This window comes from Lutra lutra, chromosome 7 (assembly GCF_902655055.1).
Source record: "Lutra lutra chromosome 7, mLutLut1.2, whole genome shotgun sequence".
NCBI lineage: Eukaryota > Metazoa > Chordata > Mammalia > Carnivora > Mustelidae > Lutra > Lutra lutra.
Genome location: NC_062284.1, coordinates 62,040,023 through 62,064,108, shown reverse-complemented (window position 1 = coordinate 62,064,108; position 24,086 = coordinate 62,040,023). Strand labels below are relative to the sequence as shown.

General features: G+C 40.5%; 2 protein-coding genes across 5 annotated transcripts; one reads left to right on the top strand and one right to left on the bottom strand.

The window, feature by feature from the left end:
* Positions 1-1,844: 1,844 nt before the first annotated feature.
* Positions 1,845-15,111, bottom strand: HAUS2 (HAUS augmin like complex subunit 2). Of its 4 annotated transcripts, none has more exons than XM_047737621.1 (6): positions 14,960-15,111; positions 8,889-8,981; positions 8,472-8,541; positions 6,415-6,547; positions 4,885-4,993; positions 1,845-2,292 (listed from the first exon to the last, which is right to left on the bottom strand). In XM_047737621.1, the coding sequence occupies exons 1-6, from the start codon at positions 15,050-15,052 to the stop codon at positions 2,083-2,085; spliced, it is 708 nt and encodes a 235-aa protein (XP_047593577.1). In that variant the 5' UTR covers positions 15,053-15,111; the 3' UTR covers positions 1,845-2,082. The 4 variants fall into 4 exon arrangements, with proteins under 4 accessions (XP_047593577.1, XP_047593579.1, XP_047593578.1 ...); XM_047737623.1 differs by lacking the exon at positions 14,960-15,111 and adding an exon at positions 14,896-14,915; XM_047737622.1 differs by lacking the exon at positions 8,889-8,981 and having other exon boundaries at positions 14,960-15,101.
* Positions 15,112-15,115: 4 nt separating this feature from the next.
* On the top strand, positions 15,116-21,936 carry LRRC57 (leucine rich repeat containing 57). The gene is made up of 6 exons (XM_047737620.1): positions 15,116-15,226; positions 15,476-15,581; positions 15,688-15,826; positions 16,382-16,650; positions 19,784-19,969; positions 20,390-21,936. Exons 2-6 carry the CDS (start codon positions 15,498-15,500, stop codon positions 20,429-20,431), a joined length of 720 nt encoding a protein of 239 aa, XP_047593576.1. The 5' UTR covers positions 15,116-15,226; positions 15,476-15,497; the 3' UTR covers positions 20,432-21,936.
* The last annotated feature ends 2,150 nt before the right edge of the window (positions 21,937-24,086 follow it).

The window sequence follows — 24,086 nt, the reverse complement described above, 5'->3', positions numbered from 1 at the left end:
TGCTGAGGTCTTCTCGTGTTAAGGAGTGTGATGAAAGAAGGATCAGTGAACCCTGGTGATAGAGACTGCAACAGCATAATAATACTGATGCTTCCATTTTCTTAAAGCAAAAGAAAACACCAAGTCTGAAAATAACCAGAGGTAGTTACAGTACTGATACAAATTAATACATCCTGAGGCTTAGTCTTAGAAACTATTAATATAACACTTTTTCTAAAAGAAAGATTTATTTATTTGAGAGAGTGCAAGAGAGCACAGAAGGGAGAGGCAGAAAGAGAGGGAGAGAGAATTTCAAGCAGACTCCTCACTGAGTACAGAGCCCAATGCAGGGCTCAATCCCAGGACCCTGAGATCATAAGCCTAACTGACTGAGCCACCCAGGTGCCCCAAGGTACTGCTGTCTTTTATGTATACAATAATCTCGGGTAAAATATCTGAGCATTTGTAAGATAAACATCTAAAAGTTTTACTATAACATGCCTTTTTCTGTTCTTTATTCTACCTTTCTTCTTTGCCTATCTGTAAGGCTGCCAGTGAACACCCTCAGGAATTTCTTCATGTCTCAGGGTTTTGAAGACCAACCCCCTACACCCCCCAAGGTCAGATGTTTTGAGGATTCACAGGATTCAGCATATCACTGTATCTATGACTATGACTTATTACAACAAAAGCATACAAAGTAAAACAGCAAAGGGAAAGGGTGCAAGGGACAAAGTCCAGAGGAATCCAAGCACAACCTTCCAGAGTCCTCTGCTGGTGGAGTCACAGAGGATATGCTTAATTCCCACAGCAACTAAGGTGTAACGTGTGAAATGTCTTTCATGAAATCTCATTAGAAATGCAGGGCACCTGGGTGGCTCAGTGGGTTAAGGCCTCTGGGATCGAGCCCCGGGTCGGGCTCTCTGCTCAGCGGGGAGCCTGCTTCCCCCTCTCTCTCTGCCTGCCTCTCTGCCTACTTGTGATCTCTGTCTGTCAGATAGATGAATAGAATCTTTAAAAAAAAAAAAAAAAGAAAGAAACGCAGTGCCGAGGGGTTCCTGGGTGGCTCAGTGGATTAAAGCCTCTGCCTTCTGCTCAGGTCATGATCCCAGCATCCTGGGATAGAGCCCCACATTGAGCTCTCTGCTCAGCAGGGAGCCTGCTTCCCTTCCCCTCCCTCTGCCTGCCTCTCTGCCTACTTGTAATCTTTGTCTGTCAAATAAATAAATAAACTCTTAAAAAAAAAAAAAAAGAAAGAAAGAAAGAAATGCAGTGCCAAGGGTTACTATCATGGGCTAGCCACATAGCTATCTTCTACCATGGACCAAAATTCTAGACTCCCAGAAGGAAAGGTGCTCAGCACAAACCACACTGTATAAACACTTTAGTCACAGTGAGTGCTCTTATCAGTGATAGTGGAAGAACTCTAGTGAAATCTAAATTCCCAGAAGCCAGGCAAGGACCAACTTTGTAAGCAAGCCTTTCAAAGGATAGCAGTTAGGCCTGTTATGTTTGCTCTTTTCTATACATTCAGTAACTATCCCACAGGAAAAATTGACATACTTTCACTTGCAAGAAGACTCTTCTTTTTTACTTTTTTTTTTTTTAATTTATTTATTTGACAGAGAGATCACAAGCAGGCAGAGAGGCAGAGAGAGAGGAGGAAGCAGGCTCCCTGCTGAGCAGAGGGCCCGATGCGGGGCTCGATCCCAGGACTCTGAGATCATGACCTGAGCCGAAGGCAGCGGCTTGACCCACTGAGCCACCCAGGCGCCCCGCAAGAAGACTCTTCTAATTCAGAAACAAGCATTTAAAAAGAAGACATAAATAGAGTTGCTGCCTGAGAAATGGCTAATGCACTCGTGTTAATAAACTCATAGTTATATTTGATTTTCAAGAGTTTTACTGTAAAGTATAATGAAAATATATGAAAAACAAAGGAAAACTCAATTTGGTCTCAATGAACTTGGACTCTTACTGCTTCAATATAAAGAGGGCTCTTTCAGTACTGCTAGCGGCAGAGCTTATACATGCCCATATTACAACTGGCTAGAAATAGACTTCACGTAATACATACAACTAGGCAAAAATAAAGTTGACAAGTCACTTGGCATTAACAGTTTGGGCATGAACTTTAGAAGTAAAAGGTAAAGAAGGCATTACAACATCATGTTTATGAAGATAATTTTCTTCTGCTAGTATTTTGGGGATAGAAGAGGAAACTTCCTTTTGTTGTTCTCGCCACTTGAGTATATTCTCTGCCAGTTCTTCTGTCTCAGTCACCAACATATCCATTTTTGCTAAAGCCATACTCTGTAGTGTTTGAAAGAAGGGGAAAAGAGGAGAAATTACATTTGTCATCAATATATCATTATTATATCATGAATGGTTATGATACCAAAAGTTCAAACCTGACCTTTTCTACCCCCTTAATACAAAGGCTTCTTAAAATTGTGTCCTCCCGGGGCGCCTGGTGGCTCAGTGGGTTAAAGCCTCTGCCTTTGGCTTGGGTCATGATCCCAGGGTCCTGGGATCGAGCCCCGAATCGGGCTCTCTGCTCAGTGGGGAGTCTGCTTTTCCCCCTCCCTTCTCTCTGCTTGCCTGTCTGCCTACTTGTGATCTCTGCCTGTCAAATAAACAAATAAAATCTTAAAAATGGGACGCCTGGGTGGCTCAGTTGGTTGGACGACTGCCTTCGGCTCAGGTCATGATCCCCGGGTCCCGGGATCGAGTCCCACATCGGGCTCCCAGCTCCATGGGGAGTCTGCTTCTCCCTCTGACCTTCTCCTCGCTCATGCTCTCTCTCACTGTCTCTCTCTCAAATAAATAAATAAAATCTTTAAAAAAAAAAATTGTATCCTCCCCACCTATTACAGAACATGCTTTTTCTTTATAAATTCACCTCTTCTTTGTCAATTATCACCTCAACGCAGATGACCCATAATCTGTATTGTAAAACCTACCCCCTTCCTAAAATTCAGTCCCATATTTCTCTATTGAGTATCTACCTGAGTGTACATTCAGTATCACAAACTCGATTTTATTGCAATTCAACAATGATTGAAGATCTACTTTCTGTGGAAGGCGTGTAAGAAAACAAGGTCATTAGCTTTTTTTTTTTTTTTTAAAGATTTTATTTATTTGACAGAGAGAAATCACAAGTAAACAGAGAGGCAGACAGAGAGGAGGAAGCAGGCTCCCTGCTGAGCAGAAAGCCCGATGTGGGGCTCGAACCCAGGACCTGGGATCATGACCTGAGCCGAAGGCAGTGGCTTAACCCACTGAGCCACCCAGGCGCCCCGGTCATTAGCTTTTTTGATTTCTTGATCCTACTCACCCTCAAGTCACCAAGGCTAGTTACTTCATTACTTTGGATGTGTCTCTTGTCCAAAGAGTAGACACATTCTAGAAATTTGATGTCCCAAATCTCAAAGTCTATATAATCTTTTGTTTTCCTATGCTTTAAATCTTTTATCTGAATGCTTGTATTTATTCTCCAAGTTTCTCTGCCTTTGGTTCATTTGCCTAGTCCTCTAACCTACAGTTTATCAAACTTTAATGGGGTGTAGGAATCACCTGAGGAACTTAATAAATTATAGATTCAGAATCTGAATGTCTAAGGTGAATGAAGTCTGCAATTCTGCATTTCTAACAAGCTTCCAGGTGCTGCTGAGCTCTCTGCCCATACTCTGAGTGACTCAGTCTCTTCTACCCAATATTTTCTCGATTAAAGTGTAATTCTGATCAAGTCACTCCTCTGTGCCCTTCTCTAAAAACAAACCAAACCAAACAACCAGTTAAATTGTTGAATGTTCTCCAGTATTCAAAAGTCTCAACTTCTTAGTCTGGCTTTCAAGGCATTCTATAAACTAACCATGATTTAATCTCCCTTTAAATACCTTTAAGGATCAGCCAAAGTGGAGTACCACTCCTCCCGCAAACTGCCAATGCTAATTTTCATGTCTTTCCTCACATTGCTGCTTTGGACCAAACTATTCTTTTTGATACAAATTTCACTGATTTTTCAAGCTTCAGCTCACTACTAACTACTAACTACTATGTAAAACTTTACTGAAAGGGCAGCTGGGTAGCATATGCCTTCAGCTCAGGTTATGATCCCAGGGTTCTGGGATTGAGCCCCAAACTGGGGCTCAGTGGGGAGTCTGCTTCTCCCTCTCCCTCTTGCTTGTGTTCTCTCTCTCTCTAATAAACAAATAAAACCTTTAAAAAAATAAAATAAAAACTTTACTGAAGCATTCTTATTCCCATTCTACTCCCTATCTCCCTAAAGTAGAAACAATCCCTCTGTTTTCTTTGCTTAATAGACAGGACCTTCTTTGTAATTCTCTACTATATCCACTGCACAAAAAAAATATTATAAAACAGATAGTATCTTAGAGCTCATTAAACCTTGAGAATTTGAGGGCGGGGACTTGTCATATCTGTTTATCTCTCCTGATACCTATGGCATAACCCCTTGAACAATAAAGTTAACACATATTTATTAAATATTAGAATAAAACAATGTAAAATGACTTCTAAAAAAGCTATAAAAAGACACTTTAATTTTAAAAAATAAGTCATTTAGAATATTAGCCATCAAAAAGTTAAACAAAGGGGTGCCTGAGTGGCTCAGTTGGTTAAGTGTCCAACTCCTGATTTTGGCTCAGGTCAGGATCACAGGTTTGTGAGCTCAAATCCTGCCATCAGGCTCTGCACTGGGTGTGGAGCCTGCTTAAGATTCTCTTTCTCTGCCCCTCCCCACCTTCTCCCTCTCAAAAAAAGAAAAAAAAAAAAAAAAGGTTAAAGCAATCACACATTTGAGATTCTGGTATAAAAGAACCAAAGACAGCCAAATGTAATGTGAAGTAGTTGAGATACTTAAATGCTACTGTTAATACTCACCATTTTCTTTAGATTTTCATCTAAATGAGGGATATTTTTAATTGTTTCAAGATGGTTTTCCAATCTTTCAATGAAAGTTACTGCCAATTCCAGCAAATGTACCATACAGCTAAAAGAGAGAGAAAAAATAAACTATGTTTTTTTTTAGTTTGTGTTTTTTTTCTTTTCAATCAGGACTTTTTTTTTTAAATTTATTTATTTGACAGACAGAGATCACAAGTAGGCAGAGAGGCAGGCAGAGAGAGAGGAGGAAACAGGCTCCCCGCCGAGCAAAGAGCTGGATGTGGGGCTCCATCCCAGGATCCTGGGATCATGACCTGAGCCGAAGGCAGAGGCTCTAACCCACTGAGCCACCCAGGCGCCCCTCAATCAGGACTTTTAATATAAGAGAACTACAATCAACCCAGTGAGCCAATAATAACCTTTCTGCATTCATGGAAATACCAGTGATAAAAATGTAATTTTCTTTCACTTTAAGCAGAAATTAACTCGTCATCCATACAGAAAAACAGAGACAATGCTAATTTGGTACCCAACCTAATATGAGACAAAACTTAATGTTAGTAATTTTCTCATATAATTTTCCTAGATTAAATCTCATTCCATTTCAATCTACTCATTTTCCATGAAGGGTGAAGATAATAAAGATAAACGTACTTGACTGAAACTGTCTACACCTAAAACCACTTTGAATCTTCACATTTGCAAAATGCTTTAAAATCATTACTCAGTTCTTCTATATATATAATGTATAATATATACATTAATGGTATTTTACTATACTGAATAGATAACTGAACATATCCACAAGAATGGGATTTTTACATTTATTATTTTACTACAAGATAACAAATCTGACACTTAAGAGAGGTACTGATTTGCTAAGGGTCAGCTAGTGAGGCACTGGTGGAGAGAGTTAGCAATCAGATTCCCAAATGTTTGCTTCTTCACTGTTGTTTATTATTATACTTGCGATACTCATATGAGGAAAAGAGGAACAGAAAGCATCCCCACTCTATGGACTGGGAAACTGAGGCTAAAACAAATCATTTGCCCAAGGTTTTGAGGCGTACAAACAGCAGAAATGAGAGCAGAACTCATGTTTTTTTTCTTTTAGCCGACATGGTTTTCATCTCTCTCTGCCTACACTCCCCAAGAGAATTTTTACATATAGGTACGATTAACACAACAATAAGTTTACTTCATAGAAAACAGTCTATACATGATAAAAATAATTTTATCCATCTTACTAGATGCTATTGATCTAATTTCTTTAATTGAATTCATTATATCATTCCCAAAATATAGTGGGCAAAAAGAATGCCTTTCTCTTCACCACAGCTTAACTCCTTAAAAGCAGGAGATTTTCTTTCTGATTGTATGTATCAGCATTAAAAATAATGATAACAGATATAATCACTATATATTGTTTAATAAATTATGCTACGAAATAACTACTAAACAAAAAAAATAATAAACTAAACCCTCAAGAAATATGTGTGACCATTAATTTCAACTCTTTAGTTTAACCTGTGATAAACAGCTTCAATAGGCAAGTTTTCCTGGCACGTGGGTTTCAACAGTCTTTGCCTGAGGGACCTCTTCTCTTTTAGCACCGCTTCCAAATGATTATTCATGCTTTGCAGAGTATGACACTTCTGAGCTATACAAACCAGAAACCGTAATTACAGTTAGCAATATGACAAGTTTTAAAATCACTAATAATTTTTTTTTGCTTTGGTTTGACACTACCAATGTCAAAAATTAATCCATTTCCCCCTAAGTATCTCCCCTTTGCTATCTTTAATATCAAAATCAGTTTACTTTCAATGATTTTTTTTTATTATTTTTTTTTATTTTTTAAAAGATTTTATTTATTTATTTGACAGAGAGAAATCACAAGTAGGCAGAGAGGCAGGCAGAGAGAGAGGAGGAAGCAGGCTCCCTGCCGAGCAGAAAGCCCGATGCGGGGCTTGAACCCAGGACCTGGGATCATGACCTGAGCCGAAGGCAGTGGCCCAACCCACTGAGCCACCCAGGCGCCCCTCAATGATTTTTTTTTAAGATATTATTTATTTAGGGGCACCTGGGTGGCTCAGTGGGTTAAAGCTTCTGCCTTTGGCTCAGGTCATGATCCCAGGGTCCTGAGATCGAGCCCTGCATCGGGCTCTCTGCTCAGCAGGGAGCCTGCTTCCCTTCCTCTCTCTGCCTACTTGTGATCTCTGTCTGTCAAATAAATAAATAAAATCTTTTAAAAAAAAGTTTTTATTTATTTGATAGAGATCACAAGTAGGCAGAGAGACAGGCAGAGAGAGAGAGAGAGAGAGGAGGAAGCAGGCTCCCAGCCAGAGCAGACAGCTCGATGCAAGATTCGATCCCAGGACCCTGAGATCATGACCTGAGCCAAAGGCAGAGGCTGTAACCCACTGAGCCACCCAGGTGCCCCGCAATGATTTTCTCTTATTTTGCTTGCTGACAACCAAATCCAGTGCTAAATTCTTTGTCTTCATTATTCAACTCTATACCTAGTTCAGGTTTTTATAGCCAGAGCCATATTCTTCACATAAAATCTTTTCTCGTCTCTGCCTCTAACATTCTACATGAAATTAAAAAAATGAACATGTCTTCAAGCTATTTCTGATTATTTCAATATTTTGACCGGAATTCAATTAATGCTGCCAATTGATTCTTTAAAAATTTTTTTTTTTTAAAGATTTTTTTTATTTATTTATTTGACAGAGATCACAAGCAGGCAGAGAGGCAGGCAGAGAGAGAGGAGGAAGCAGGCTCCCTGATGAGCAGAGAGCCCGATGCGGGGCTCGATCCCAGGACTCTGAGATCATGACCTGAGCCGAAGGCAGCGGCTTAACCCACTGAGCCACCCAGGTGCCCCGATTCTTTTAAATTTTTATTTTGAAAAATTTCAAACTTAGAGAAAAGTTTTATTGAACTCCCACATACATTTCATCTAGACCCACCAACTATTAACATTTACCTACATCTTTCTTTCTTCACATGTATTTCTGCTGACCCACTTGAGAGTAAGTTGTCAATACCATGAACTTTTACCTCTAAAACTTCAGCATGTATTTCCCCAAATAGGAACATAATCTTATGTAACTACAAGTATCAAATTCAGAAAATTTAACATTGGTACAATACTACCAGTATTTAATACAGTCCATATTGACATATCACCAAGTAACTCTATAATGTCCCTTATAGCAAAATGAATTTGTAATCAAGTATTCAATCCATGACCACATTGTACTTTGGCTGTTGAGTCCCACATTGTACTTTGGCTGTTGAGTCCCTCTAGTTTCCTGTAATCTGGAAAGTTCTTCAGCCTTTCTTTGTCTTTCAAGCTTTCCTGAATTTGAAGAGCTCTGACCTGGGTCACTTTTAATGCTATTTGCACTACAACCAACAGAACTTCTATTTGAGCACAGAATATAAGATTTTATTAGCTTTGGGCTAATACCTAAAAAAATTATGGTATATCGTAATTTTATTGCCTGGTGCTTATCCAAGGTAATTCAAGAAAAAGCTGAAATTCCAATGATTACCCATTTCATCAAATTACTTACCCAAAAAGGAAGGATGAACAACATCTGCTGTATCTTTTTCTAGTCTTAAAAGTTCAATTTCCAAGTTTTTCTACATTGAGAAGAAAAATAATATTTAGTTCATGTAGAATGTTGCCTGAAGGCTTAAACTTTAGTAAAAAAGGCATAGTCTTTAACCCATGAATATGGGGGAGGGCGCAGGGAGAGGAGGATTTGTTATGAGCCCAGGGAATTTACTGAAGATTTTCATTTTGGTGTTGAAGCTGTACTGCTGCTACTGCTACTACTACTAACTATTACTATGACTATTACTACAAATAAGTAAACACTTACCCAATTATGTGCTAGACAATGTTCCAAGTGTACGAGAACTACTGCTGGAATCAATTTTTTTTTCCTGTACTAGAAACAGAAAGTACAAAGTCCAATATAATATACCTGGTAGATTTCAGCTTCAATATCTGTGATCTGCTGTAGTCTGGAGAAGTTTGCAAAGTAGGAAGCTGATTTCTTGGATATATTTAACATCTCCTATTGGTAAATGAACAGAGAAAGTAGCAGTGTGTCACAAAGTTTCTGTGTGCATTGGAATAGCACCCCCACAGGCTTAAAACATGAGGATTTATTTATTTAATTATTTATTTATTTACCTACTTACTTTCTTATTTTTAAGATCCTATTTACTTGACACACAGAGATGGCAAGAAAGGGAATATAAGCAGGGAGAGTGGAGGAGAAGGAGGCTTCCTGCAGAGCAGGGAGTCCAACACGGGGCTCGATCCCACAACCCTGGGTTCATGACCTGAGCCGAAGGCAGACATTTAAGGACTGAGCCACCCAGTGCCCCAAACATGAGGATTTATTACGTCCAACAGAGCCCTTGAAAAATGAAGTACAGAGAGTAACAGTAGCAATGTACATTCCTCTTTTTAAAATACTCACTATCTGCACACCCAAGTAGCTAAGTGGGTTAAGCGTCAGGCAGACTCTAGGTTTTGCCTCAGGTAGTGATCTTGGGGTTCTAAGACTGGGCCCCACATTATGTTCTGTGCTCAGTGTGCCTGGGATTCTTTCCCTCTTCCTCTCCCTCCTCTCTGCACCTCAGTCTGTGCCTGCTCTCTCATTCTCAAATAAATAAATATACTTTTTTTTTTTCAAGATTTTATTTATTTATTTGAGAGAGAGAGCAGGGAGCCCAACACGGGGCTTGACCCCAGGACGCTGGGATCATGACTCCAGCTGAAGGCAGATGCTTAACTAAATGAGCCATGCAGGTGCCCCTAAATAAATCTTAAAAAAAAAAAAAAAAAAGTAAAAGAAAGAAAGAATTATGTTCTTTAAAAAAAAAAAAAAGGCACTAAATATTCACTATCACAAATCTTTTGGCCAAATATTTAAAAAATAAGAAAAACAAACAAGACTCGGTCACTTTGTCCTATTTCCTCAAGGACTATGCACAATACAACTGCATTAGTAACAGCTGATAAGGTTAAGAAGGATGAGCTTGAGGTTGATGGAGAATTACCTCTACACGAATCAACAAAACCGAGGCTCTGACCTTCCTGGGGCTAAAGTCAAATACTTTCCCACCATGGAATCATTTATCTGATTCATTAAATGACCTCTATTGGCTATAATTCATTCATACTGTCTCTTTTCACATACTCTCTCTCTTTTTTTTTTTTTTTAAGATTTTTATTTATTTGTCAGAGAGAGAGAGAGGGAGAGAGAGCAAGCACAGGCAGACAGAATGGCAGGCAGAGGGAGAAGCAGGCTCCCTGCAGAGCAAGGAGCCCGATGCGGGACTCGATCCCAGGACGCTGGGATCATGACCTGAGCTGAAGGCAGCTGCTTAACCAACTGAGCCACCCAGGCGTCCCATCTTTTCACATACTCTCTTAAAAGAATGTTTTGTCCAGGTGGAATTATTCTTCTAAAAACCTTACTCCCTCCTTTTATCCTTTAATTCTATGCAAAATACTGCTTGCATATAGCCTCCTTAAATTGCAGGTTACTTCAGAATAAGAATATTGTTCATCCCCTGGCTTCATCCACGAGTTTCTGTATCCTCTTCTTCTTTTCAAGAATATTAGCACATTTAGAGATCTTTAGAGATCTTATAGGAAAAAGGGTGGGAAAGGATAGTCTATGAACTAAATGCAGCCCACTGCCTATTTTTGTACAGCCCATAGCTAAGAATGGTTTTTTAATTTTTTAAAGCTGGGAGAAAAAAATAAAAACAGTATTTTGTGACACACGTCCAACATGAAATTGAAATTTCAGGATCCAGAATAAACTCAATTGCACCCATTCATTTACTTATTATCTCTGGCTTCTTTCACACTACAATAGACAAGATACAACCATATTGACCTAAAAGCCTCAGATACTCACCCTCTGGTCCTTAATAGCAAAAATTTGCTGACCAATGACAACCGATTTTATAGGCATTCATTCAGTTAGGCTGTAGAAGACTGAAGGATGGATGGGAAGGAAAAGCTTTCTAGTACTAACATATATGTGAAAAGAAGGGAAAGAAGAATCTGATTATGTAGTTTCCTACATAATTGTGGAAGATCTTAATGGCTATGACAAGCAATTATAATGCAGGAAATTCGAGTAATTCAAGGCTTCGTGGTGAAGAAGTAACATGATGATATATAATATATATCTTAGAAATTTAAATGGGGATGGCATGGAAAATAAAACTAATTAGGCTTGGGGGCAGTAAGGAATGGGGAGTGACTAATGCAGATGGGGTTTTCACTGGGGTTGATTAAAAAAAAAGTTTTGAAAATAGTTGCACAACACTGTGACTGTACTTCATGCCACTGAATTGTACACTTTAAGAATGGTTAACATGGTAAGTTTTATGAGCATTTCCCCACCAAAAAACCCACCACTGGGGCACCTGGGTGGCTCAGGCAGTTAAGCATCTACCTTGGGATCCAGCCCTACATTGGACTGAACCTCCCATCAGGCTCCCTGCTCAACAGGGAATCTGCTTCTTCCTCTGCTCTTCACCCTGCTCATGCTCTCTCTCTCTCCCACTCTGTCTCTCTCTCAATTAAATAATAAAATCTTTTTTAAAAAGGGCAAATCCTGGCTGATATGGGGTACTAGGGATAAAGTCAAGTCAATACTGACTCTGAGGATCCCTAGTGACTGGCAGATAGATATGCCATTTAATGACAAAGATAACACAAGTTATTTTACTGATGGCAAAACCGAGGTTTGGGAGAGCAAAGCATGAGTTTAACTTCATTCTATAAATATGTATCATGGCTGAAATGAGGATGAATCTAATCTACTGATGCCCATCATATCAGCATAACTCTTTTACTCTTCTTTCTGCTCTTAGGTAGAAGATCAATGAACAGTAAAACATCTCCCATTCCTCATTGTAACTTACTGGTAGTCTGGTATCTCTTCATCCCTCCCTGGGTATATGCTAATCTTAACTGAACACATGCAAACGAGTAAACTGTTAGGTTCAACAGCAGGGTAATGGAGCTTAGCCAAGAACATGTAAGAGAAACCAATGGAAAAGTGAGAATGTTCGAGAGCCAAAAGGAGAGAGGAAAGAAAGAGTAGCCAATTTCTCTAATAAAACAGAAATTCTAACATTTGAGGATTGTGACTTAACCTTGTATCTTAAAAAAAGGAAAAAAAAAAGGCAAGGATTGGGACTACAGAAAAGTTTTTACTGTTGACTACTGCCAATATATATTATACACTTTATATGCCAGTAGGGTAAAGGGACACCGAAAATGAAAGGATCCTGAAAAAGGGAGTCTCTTTAAGGTATTTCTGCTCATTCTGTTGCTAGGCACAAGAAGATGAAATCCAAGACTTTTATGTATAATATAAAAATCCTGATAACACTGTGTACAAAGTATATATATATGTATAAACTTGTGTTTGGGGGCACCCTTTCTTCTTTTTTGTCCTTTCTACTTCATACTGAATTCTAGCTGAGGGACACTAAAAGGGAGGCAGTATAGCAGAGAAATTAAAAGCAGAGTCTTTAAAGTGGGGGAGGGAATACAGAGGTGGGCAGGACACACTGAGAAAATAATATATATATAAATGTATATATTTATACAGAATTTACATAGAAAATTTATATATATATATAAATGTATAAACACACATATAAATAATATCTACATATATCTCTATATAGTGTATGTGTATGTATTCGATTGACCTACCATAACTCACTAAAGCTTGCCAGAAAAATAGCTAGGATGTAAGGCCATTAAAGTAGTCCTAGGGCATAAACGAAAACAAATACCCCATTTATCCCACAGAGAGTTAACTATACTTTCTTCCACTAAATCATTCCCCAATGGATAGATCAAAACAAAACACAAGTTATGTTTTCTGGAAGAGTTGCATCATATCACAATTTCAAGCATCACTTGATTTTTTTAATGCGCATGGGATGATGCACACTTAAGGGATAGGCTAAAGAGATCATATAACATCATTTTGAAAGAACCAATGCTAAATCCTCCTAATAAAAATGGGCCTTCATATGTAAAGTTTGCTTAAAGCAAAATCATGCTACAAATCTGTAAGGTTTCCTCATTGGGACTAGCTGTGTAGTAAGATTGTAAGATGGTCTTAAAGAGATTTTTACCTGTAGGCAAAGCAGTGAACTGTCCAATTAGTGATACTTAAAAGACACTAGACAATGCTCTTCACAACAACTTCCCTCAACAAATACCTGACTTATCAATGTCAAAATTCTCTTAGGTGTTTATTTCTTCTACCAATACACTCTAGAGGGTAAGTCTCAAATGTCTTACAGTATGTTTACCAAATTACTTTGTTACAGAACTAAACAATGTAAGTGAGACTACCAGGTGCTTTGGTAGGAAGAAAACAGGAGGTAAGAGAAGGTGAGAACTGGTGGAGTTCTGTAGTTATGTTCTGCCTATTTTCCAACGCATTCATTTGTACCCCCTCCCACCCCCAATCCTTAAGATCTGGTTACTAGAACCTCCATTAATCTACAGGAATTCTTCATCAGAAGTTTAAACTTTTTCAAGATAGTGTCATAGTATCACCTATCACAGTTCATCCCAGAGATGATACAATGTGTCAGAAAAGGGAGAGCACTGTGATCTGTTTCACTGGTTGAGTGACCTTGGGTAAATTACTTGCTCTCCTTACGCCTTAGTTTCTTCATTAAAAAACAAAACAAAACAAAACGAAACAAAAAAAACCTTTATTTGAGAGTGAGAGAGGTAGAGAGAAAGAGAGAGAGAGAACGCGCATGCGCAAGTGAGGAGGGACAGAAGTAGAGAATCAAGAAGTAGACTTCCTGCTGAGCGGGGAGCCCCACATGGGGCTCCATCCCCAGGCCCTCGGCCGAAATCAAGAGTCAAAAGAGTCTGAGGCTTAACCAACGGAGCCACCCAGGCGCCCCTTTACATTCTTCATCTTAAAAATTAGTGTACAGTAGGGGCGCTTGAGTGGCTCCCTCCGTTAAGCCTCCCACTCTTGATTTCGGATCAGGTCTTAATGTCAAGGTCGTGGTATGCAGCCCCAACCTCCTGCTCAGCTGAGCAAGGAGTCGGCTTGAGATTCTTTCCCTCTGCCCCTCCCCACCCTCTTTCTCTCTTTAATCAATCAATCTATCTTTTAAAAAACAGATTAAGGTAAAATTCTCTAATGACTCTTCTAAATATCTTCCATCATGTTCATACAGCTAATCTCCACGGATGATTTTACCTTTCAACTTTTCCTTTTTAGTTAAAAACCTCAACTTGCTCGTTATCTCAAAATTTCTTTCCCTCAATCTCACTTTCCCCATTCCCTTGTCACTTCTGCCACTTGGATTCCATTATTCCCGCGTATCTTTAATTTCTCCCTCTATTGGCTCCTTTCACTTTGGCATATTAACATGTTCTTCTTCTTGCGGAGCCTAAAACTAAAACTAAAAAGCTGGGAATAATGTGTCTCTTCTCTGATAATTACTCCCCTCCTGCATTCACCTTCCAAGGTCTTCCCGGTACTTCTCAACATTCATTCATTCATTCATTCATTCATTTATTTTTGCCTTTAAAGTTGTGTGCTTTCCCTGAAGCTCTCCTGTACCCAGCATCTCCAGCCCCAAATATGCTTCAATACCTCAAACAAGCGTTTGGGAGCGTTTAACACTTAATCGTATTTCCTAACCCCGGCACCCATTACTATACAGAGGCGCTATCACTGGGTGAAAAAAAGCAGAAGACTGATCTTTATTATCCCTCAAGAACTGACCGAGGATAACTCGCCCGCAGACACTTGAAACATCCTCTGCTCGGAGCCCCGCTTTCGCACAACCACTACAGAACCGTCACTACTGTTGCCTGAAAGGCCTCCATTGGCCTCTACTCCACCACAGCCCCCACCCAGCACCCTCACACACAGGCCCGCCGCCCAGGACCACCACCTCACAGCCATCTTCTGTCGCCACCGCCGGCACCCCCTTAATGACGCCATCGACGTCCACGCACCTGAGTGACCACCCCCGAAGCAACTAAATGGCCCAGCAGTAGCCCGGCAGCACTCGGAGCGGACGCGGGATCCCAAGGGTTCACAGCAGCCATGGCTGGGACCCACCTCCCCGGCTCCCGCGATGAGTGAGTGGAACGTACGGCGACCGCGCGGCGCGGATCGATGACGTCACTGGGCGTTTCCGCCCGGGTGGAAGCCCGGGGAGCTCATCCCGGGCGAGCGCGGGCCGCGGGTTTTCCCTTGCTGAGCCGGCTGTGAGCTGAGGGGTAGGAGACGAGTCCCGCGCTCCCTGATCATTTGTAGGCTCTAGCGGCGTCAGGCCTCAGAAGAGCTGTAAAACTTATTGGGCGTGGTGGTCGGGCAGTTCTTCCCTTTCTTCCTTGCCACTTTTAGTTGATCCCCAAGATCTAGGAGTCGGCAGGAGGTGACAGCTTGGCCAAGAGACCCAGCCGAGAGGCGGATGGGGTGGTTGGGTGCCTGGACTGAGTGGTGACAGCTGCGCTTCCTTCCTGCAGGGACCTGAGCCGCGGTCCTAGGATGGGAAACAGTGCCCTCCGCGCTCATGTGGAAACCGCGCAGAAAACTGGTGTCTTTCAGCTTAAGGACCGTGGGCTGACCGAGGTGAGACTGGGAGGGGACGGACCAGGGAAAATAAAGGGAGAGGGACTGCGGGGGTGGCGAAGTTAATCGGTGAGGGATTCTTCGCGCTGTGAACCCCTTTCTCCAGTTCCCCTCAGAGCTGCAGAAGCTGACCAGCAATCTAAGGACCATCGACTTGTCCAACAACAAGATCGAGAGCCTACCGCCTATGATTATAGGGAAGTTCACTGTGCTGAAGAGCCTCTCCTTGAACAACAACAAACTGAGTACGGCTTTTGCGCCTGGGAAGCTTTTGCTAGTGACCAGCTGTTAAGAAGGGTGGTTTTCTCTTACAAGCTGATTTTTGTTGTTATGAAACCTCTCTGAGAGCTCAAGACACAGAGTGCTTGAAGCTATCTCGTAATTACATCTACACGCCTCCTCTGGTGTGTAATGATTGGTACTGGCTTAATTTGGACTTGAAAGGGAAGACCATCTTTGGGATGTAATGTAAACAGAGCTAATTTTGCAAATTTAAAAAAGGGGATGGAGTGGGAAGGGGGAGCCCACAAAATTGCTGTCGGATTCTGCAGAGGTCCTTTTATAAAAGGAGCCCAATATACACATAAATGCTTTCCTGTATTTTGATGGCACCCTCACTTTCTGAAGACTATGTTAGTAAAATGCAATACTTAAAAATGGCACAAAATGTTGGAATTTTATTGATTTTTATTGAATTTTATTGATAGGAGGCATATAAGGTGGCCATGTAGTTTTTCTAGACTTTGTCTAAAGTGTGTCTCAGCTGTATCATTCAGGTTTTTAATTTTTTTCTTTGCCAGCTGTTCTTCCTGAGGAGTTATGCCATCTGAAAAAATTAGAGATGCTAAGCCTGAACAACAACCACTTGAGAGAGCTACCATCTACCTTTGGGCAACTGGCAGCCCTCAAGACCCTGAGCCTCTCTGGGAACCAGCTTCAAGCACTACCACCACAACTCTGTAGCCTCCGGCACTTGGATGTGGTGGATCTCTCCAAGAATCAGATTCGGAGCATACCTGACATAGTGGGGGAGCTGCAGGTCATCGAACTCAATCTCAACCAGAACCAGGTCTAGAGCTTAAGGTTTTTTTCTTACATTATGTGGGTTTACAGTCTTCTGTAATCCGTTCTTCTCTAAACTGTAGTCATGGAGCTGGGTATCAGAGGCTAGATGAGCAGTAAAGTCTACGGGCTGGACTATTTCAAAGCTCAAAGTGCTATAGAATTAGTTGAGACACTGTGTGTGTGTGTGTGTGTGTGTGTGTGTGTGTGTGTGTGTTGTGTAGGTGTTTTTAGGAGAGTGGGATGGGTAATGGGGTTGGATAATTTCAAAAGTTAAACTGTCTCACAAATCTTGAAGGATTCAGAGCCTCTTCAAATATGCCTCTAATCATCTTGCAGGGAGCTATGTCAGGTAGAGTGGAAAAGAGGCTTTTTTTTTAAAAGATTTTATTTATTTGACAGAGATCACAAGTAGGCAGAGAGGCAGGCAGAGAGAGAGAGGAGGGGAGACAGGCTCCCTGCTAAGCAGAGAGCCGGATGTGGGGCTCCATCCCAGGACACCTGGGATCATGATCTAAGCCGAAGGCAGAGGCTTTAACCCACTGAGCCACCCAGGCGCCCCTGGAAAAGAGGCTTTAACTCATAAGTTCTTGGAGTTGGACAAGACAGATAATTCATTGTCCCTTTATTGACCTCTTTCTCAAGCATGTCCTGCTTTTACTGAAAATTCATAACTGACAGGCTTTCTGGCCCATTTCATTGTTGGACAGCTTTAATTGAAATATTTGAAATTGGTTTCCATTACTTTGGAAGCTCTTTGGTTAATAGGTATCTGGAGAAATAATCCTTGGTCAAGACGTAAGGCTTAAATGATGAAACATTAAACATAGTGAGACTAAGTGGCCTTTTTACTGCGTACAATTCTAGATTTGCATAGTCCAATACAACCACCACACATGGGTGTTAAAATTTAGATTTAAATGTGCTATGGTGAGTGCTGTGAAGTGTGTAAACCTGGCGATTCACAGACCTGTACCGCTGGGGCTAAAAATACATTATATGTTTATAAAAAAATAAAAAATTAGATTTAAAAATTAAGTTCCTCTTTGCCACTAGCTATATTTCAAGTGCTCAAAAGCTGTATGTGGCAACCATATTGAACCACAAAGATAAACATTTCAATCACTGCCAGGTTTTATTGTATAAAACCATTCTAGATTGTAGTAATCTTATACTGTGATAAAATTCAGTCTGTCTTTGAGATTGCCTCACCTTTTCTGTGAAAGTGGATATTCTTTTTTTAAAAAATATTTATTTACTCATGAGAGACAGGGAGAGAGAGAGAGAGATGGAGGCAGAGGCAGAAGCGGGGCTCAATCCCAGGACCCCCAGCATCATGACCTGACCCAAAGGCAGACACCTGACTGAGCCACCCAGGCACACCCAAAAGTGGATATTCTTGTATGTTGAACTTTTGGGGGAAAAAAATTGTGATTATTTGAAAAAAACTTACAGAAAAACCTTAAGAAGTACTAATTGCTCAGTCACCCCATTCACCTACGCTGCTGCCCTATTATCACTGGTTCTGATTTTAGTGTGCACCACATTAACCAGAAGAGCTTGTGAAGACATCACTGGGTCCCCACTCTCCACATTTGTGATTCAGTAGGTCTGGAGTGGGGTCTGAGAATTTACATTTTTTAAAAAGATTTTTATTGGGAATCTTGGGTGGCTCAGTTTGTTAAGCGTCTGCCTTTGGCTCAGGTCATGATCCCCATGTCCTGGGATTGAGTCCCAAATTAGGCTCTTTGCTCAGCAGGGAGCCTGCTTCTCCCTCAGCCTGACCCTTCTCCTGTGCACATGTGCACTCTCTCTGACAAAATCTTTTAAAAAATTAAGATTTTTTTTTTTTTAGAGAACACACGTGCATGTGCACACACAAGCAAGGGGGAGGGGCCGAGGGAGAGAATCTCAAGACTCCCAGATGAATGTGGAGTCCAACATGGGGCTCCATATCAACCCTAAGATCATGACGTGAGCCAGAATCAAAAGTCGGATGCTGAACTGACTGAGCCACCCAGGCACCCCTGAGAATTTATATTTGTAAAAAGTCCCCAGGTGATGGTCTAAAATACCAGGCAGAGTAAATAAAATGTGATGAGTTGAAGAATTTAAAGGGCAAAAGAGGTGAATGAATCAAAGATTAATTGTTCAAGGACCTAAAAGAAGAGTGGTGCTACTGAGTGGATAAATGGATAAACTGAGTTGATTATAATGGTAACTCATCCCAACTGAAATGTTTTACTAAAAATTAGACACACAGGAGAAAAATAGATGTGAGCGAATATGAATGTAGATAAAGATTTTCAGGTCTTAACAGAAGTGGTAGCTTTAAGAAAGGATGAGCTTTTAAGGAGGAAATTTAGGAAAAAGATCCAATATTAAGTATTAGACCGCTGCTTGAAAATGTCCATAGGCAGGTGCCTGGGTGGCTCAGTGGATTGAGCTTCTGCCTTCGGCTCAGGTCATGATCTCAGGGTCCTGGGATCCAGCCTCTCATTGGGCTCTTTGCTCAGCAGGGAGCCTGCTTCTCCCTCTCTCTGCCTGACTCTCTGCCTACTTGTGATCTCTCTCTCTCTCAAATAAATAAATCTTTTTAAAAAATGTCCATAGGAACAAGGGGTAGGGAGCCAAAAATCAGGAATAATTCAAAAGAGAAGTCCACTATTTAGGTACAAGAAGGAGTTTCAAAGAAGTGGTAGATGGTAGTCAAATCCAATAGGGAGTGAGGACAGTGAATCCTTGACTTCGGCAGTATAGCAGCACCGCATCTATGTACACATAAAAGACTGGCAGTAAATGTAAATGCACCAAAACGTTTATGGTGGCAGATTAGAGGTAACTTTTTTCTTTAAACTCATTTGACTTTCAAATTTTCTGTAATCAACTGTACTTTTATTAGAACATTTTTGTTTCTAAAAAGCCACTGGTAACCTTCAAACAGCATCTTTTTTTTCCAAAAAGTGGAGGAGGAGTAACAGAAGCTAGATAGCACAGGCTTTGGGAATGAGTAGGTGGTGAGAAAATGGAGGTGGTAAAAGAACTAGGACAAATGGTCAAGTTTTTGTTTTAGTAAAAAAAAAATATATGTATATAGTAGTGCTTTTTCTTTTTCTTATGATTCTTTTGTTGTTCAATAGATATCACAGATCTCAGTAAAGATCTCTTGCTGTCCTCGCCTTAAAGTTCTTCGCCTGGAAGAGAACTGTCTTGAGCTCAGCATGCTTCCACAGAGCATTCTCAGTGATTCCCAGATCTGTCTGCTTGCTGTGGAAGGCAACCTTTTTGAAATAAAGAAACTTCGAGAACTGGAAGGATATGATAAGGTATGTATTAGTGTACTTCATCACTGTTCCAGAGATGACAATGGTGAAACTACATGAACATTTATAGCTACAGGATGTATGCATAATCCTGTTTATGTCAGCAGGATTTGTTCCCCATTTTGGAGGTGGATTCTAAAAATTAGCCAAATAGTATTGTGCCAAGATAACTTTTCTTCCAAGTAGCTTATTGTAAAGCATTTTTGTCTTTTGATGGGTGTCCTCTTAAGATATAAGGGAAAAACCCAAAGCTGTGTGCTTTAAATCTGCATTTAGAATAGAATAGAATAGAATTTTGTAGGAAGTGAAAAAGACCATAGCCAATAAAATCCTAAATGAAAAAAATTACAAAATCCTAATTTTAAAAAAATGCTAATATTTTCATATACCAAAATACCATATTCTTCTTTTATAATTTTTTAGTACATGGAGAGGTTCACGGCCACTAAGAAGAAATTTGCATGATGTTCTCCAGGAGCTCGAGAAACTTACAGGACACTGACATGGAATCTCTTACAATCTGGCTGAATCAGAGGCTCCTGTTGTCAAGGATTATCTGCAGTATGGAGATGATGCTCCCGCAGATAATATTTCAGTGATCTTTTTCCTTTCCAGGGCTCGTCTTAAGCAAGCTAAAAAATCAAGGGACAGTGAGAGTCCTCCATTTTGAGTCATGGATAGGATAAAGGACAGTGTTGATCATCAAAACCATCATTAGTCTGGCTTTAAGAAAATTAGTAGCTCATTACTATTTACACAATGAAGGATGCTGCTTGGTAACAGAACCACTCCATATCACAGCTTGAAATTTCATGTTTAGTTTCAGTGTATGAGCGCTTTCATAAAGTCAGTTGCCATTCCACCTGTGTTAACATTTCATATTTTTATGAAATTTAAATAATTTGTGAGAGGCTACCATGGTTAATCTAAGGGCTTATGATTTTATTTCAGTCCATCAGTTCAATTGCAGTGTTTATACTTGGAAGTTAGAATGTACATAAATATGTTACTGTCTTGATTAAAAGTGTACTGTGTCAGAGAAAGCACCAACACAACACTAAGAGATGTTCCCCAAGGCTGCAGTAGCAAATTTTTTACTATTGCATGTGCCTTATTGGTAGGGGGCTCTGAAGAGCTAAAATCATATATGCAAAACTTGTAAGATACAGACGGTTGTCATAATCAAGATTTTCCTGAAGCTTTGTTAGAAATAATCTTATTTCTGATAATCCTTTTCCCTTTTTGTATTTATAATTCTAATCAAATTACCTATCAAAACTACTGCTACAATATTTTAAAATAACCTATGTTTATAAAGTTTATTCTCTGGATGCAAGAATACACTAAATAAAGAATTTTTAATGAACTTCGGCTGGAAAAAGGGTTAATCCTTCAAAGGAAGAAGGCAGAACTTTAACTTGTATGTGGCCCTTTGAAAGTAAACTGATTAGAAAGAAATGTTTCATGTTCTTGTTAAAGTGCAGGAGTACGAAATGTCTTCATGTGACTGATAAACACCTTGCAAGTACTGGAACCATGCTTATTAAGAGAAACTGAAAGTACAAAGGTAGATGACTTCTGGTTGTTACTGACATGAACATTTCGGAAACTACCACTCAAATGTTCAGAGGTTTTGTATTTGCCAGGGCAATTTAGCACGTATTGTCAGTTCTTGTTTTATAAACCTAGTTTAACCATTAAGTCAATAGATCACAACAGCTTAGTGTTTATATGCGTAAATCTCTCTGACTTGAAATCTGATCCGGGTATTCCATATTTCCCATGTTATTTTCTGTTTCTCAACATGGGGAGGGATGGGCTGCCAGTTTATCCTTAGAAGCTGAGTTTTGCTTTTTGTAAACTTCAATGCTTAATCTTTTGGTCTACTAAACAATGTTTCTCTAGGTTTGTTTTCTTTTTTTTAATCAGTGCTTAACATCTAATAAATCAGAACTTCTAAACTAAACAACTTAAATGTCCCCCGACATTTAATTATTAGAGTTAAAAATACCCCCCATCTCTGAGAATCAGTGACCGCTAGCTTTCACAACTTGAACCCAGCCTTATTTCAGATACCCTTTCTTCACTCTCATTTCACCTGCCCAGTCTTTTTTTTTTTTTTTTTTTTAAGATTTTTATTTATTTATTTGTGTGAGAGAGAGAGGGAGAGAGAGCACGAGCGAGCACAGGCAGAGTGGCAGGCAGAGGCAGAGGGAGTAGCAGGCTTCCTGCCAAGCTAGAAGCCCGATGTGGGACTTGATCCCAGGACACTGGGATCATGACCTGAGCCGAAGGCAGTCGCTCAACCAACTGAGCCACCCAGGCGTCCCTCACCTGCCCAGTCTTACCAGATTATTCTGCTCCTTAAACCCACAGTGTGTGCCTCCCCTGTAATTGCCTTTACATTGTTTGCTCAGTCAGGAATGTCCTGTCTCACTAAACGTGCTTCTTCTGTCTAAAATTCATTTTAACTCTAAGCCAAATTAATAGCTCCCCCATCTGTTATGATAGCACTATATCTGTCTCTCGCTAGAATGAGCTACTTGTGGGCAGGAACTATGTGAAGTAACATGCCCAGATTTATAAAGCACAAGTATTTACTTACCTATGAGCCAACATAATGAAGTTGGTTAACCTGTATGTGGTCTGGAGACCCATATTTGTTTGGCCACCAACCTGAAGTCACCCACATTCTTTTAGAGCCTGGTTAGAAGTCAGTGTCATATATTAAGATCATGGGCCTTGGAGTCAGAAAGATCCTGGTTTGAATACACAGTCTGTCATTTACTAGCTTTGTGAATTTGAGCAATTTATGCTCATCTGTAATATGGAGAATACCTCCAACCATTCAGGTTTGTTAGAAGGATGTAGTAAAAAGATACATAAAGGCATTTTAGAAGAGTGTCCATGATAGAGTAAGCAATCAATAAACGGTGCCATTTATTTCACCTGTACGGCATTAAAATAGAAGTTAGCGAGTCATATAGAAACAGAAGGCTTAGAGCAAATACTACATTAAAAAGGATGAAAACAAATGACTAGAGAATAAGGAACTTGACTATCAATCTGAGAAATACAAATCTGAAAATACAAATCTGATTAGGAAACTAACTGGGATAACCTGGAATTTTGATAAGACAGTGACCTAATAGAGAAAATAATATTTAAAGAAACTAATTCTAAGTGCAATTGAATATAGAATGTCTGGGTTAAGAGGAGATTCATAATTCACACATGACATGAAAAGATCTAAGTTGAAGTGTGGTAACAAGGATGAAGGAAGGGACACTTGGGTGGCTCAGTTGGTTAACCTCTGCCTTCGGCTCAGGTCGTGACCCCACAGTCGTGGAATCAAGTACCACATTGGGCTCCCTGCTGAGCAGGGAGCCTGCTTCTCATTCTGCATGCTGGCTCCCCATGCTTGCGCTTTCTCTCGCTCTCTCTCTTCTGACAAATAATATTTAAAAAAAAAAGAGTGGAGGAGGAAAGAAATAAGCATAACTATCAGGGATAAATACCACTGTTATTATAAGACTGGAAACTTGAAGAAGGAGCTTAGTGTTAAAAAATTAAATTGAGGGGGTGCCTGGGTGGCTCAGTGGGTTAAAGCCTCTGCCTTCGGCTCAGGTAGTGATCCCAGGGTCCTGGGATGGAGCCCCACATCGGGCTCTCTGCTTGGCGGGAAGCCTGCTTCCTCCAACCTCTCTCTCTGCCTACTTGTGATTTCTGTCAAATAAATAAATAGTATCACCCTTGGGGCACCTGGGGAGGAGGAAGCAGACTCCCTGCTAAGCAGAGAGCCAGATGTGACCCTCGATCCCAGGACCCTGAGATCATGACCTGAGCCGAAGGCAGCGGCTTAACCCACGGAGCCACCCAGGTGCCCCAAGGGTGATACTATTTTTGAACTCCTTAATTATAGGTTAGTGTTATGCTCAAGACTACACCAAGTAGGGGCGCCTGGGTGGCTCCGTGGGTTAAGCCGCTGCCTTCGGCTCAGGTCATGATCTCAGGGTCCTGGGATCGAGTCCCGCATCGGGCTCTCTGCTCGACAGGGAGCCTGCTTCCCTCTCTCTCTCTGCCTGCCTCTCTGTCTACTTGTGATCTCTCTCTGTCAAAT

Bases quoted from the DNA above. Each gene is read 5' to 3' on its own strand.
- HAUS2 (XM_047737621.1), bottom strand. From the start codon at position 15,052: ATGGCTGCTGTGAACCCTTGGGATCCCGCGTCCGCTCCGAGTGCTGCC. The intron at 8,542-8,888 runs GTATATTATATT...TTCTCAATGTAG, and splicing joins TTGAAGCTGAAATCTACCAG to AAAAACTTGGAAATTGAACT. The intron at 4,994-6,414 runs GTTAAACTAAAG...TCTCTCTTTTAG, and splicing joins ATTGAAGCTGTTTATCACAG to CTGTATGGTACATTTGCTGG.
- LRRC57 (XM_047737620.1), top strand. From the start codon at position 15,498: ATGGGAAACAGTGCCCTCCGCGCTCATGTGGAAACCGCGCAGAAAACT. The intron at 15,582-15,687 runs GTGAGACTGGGA...CCCTTTCTCCAG, and splicing joins AGGACCGTGGGCTGACCGAG to TTCCCCTCAGAGCTGCAGAA. The intron at 16,651-19,783 runs GTCTAGAGCTTA...GTTGTTCAATAG, and splicing joins TCAATCTCAACCAGAACCAG to ATATCACAGATCTCAGTAAA.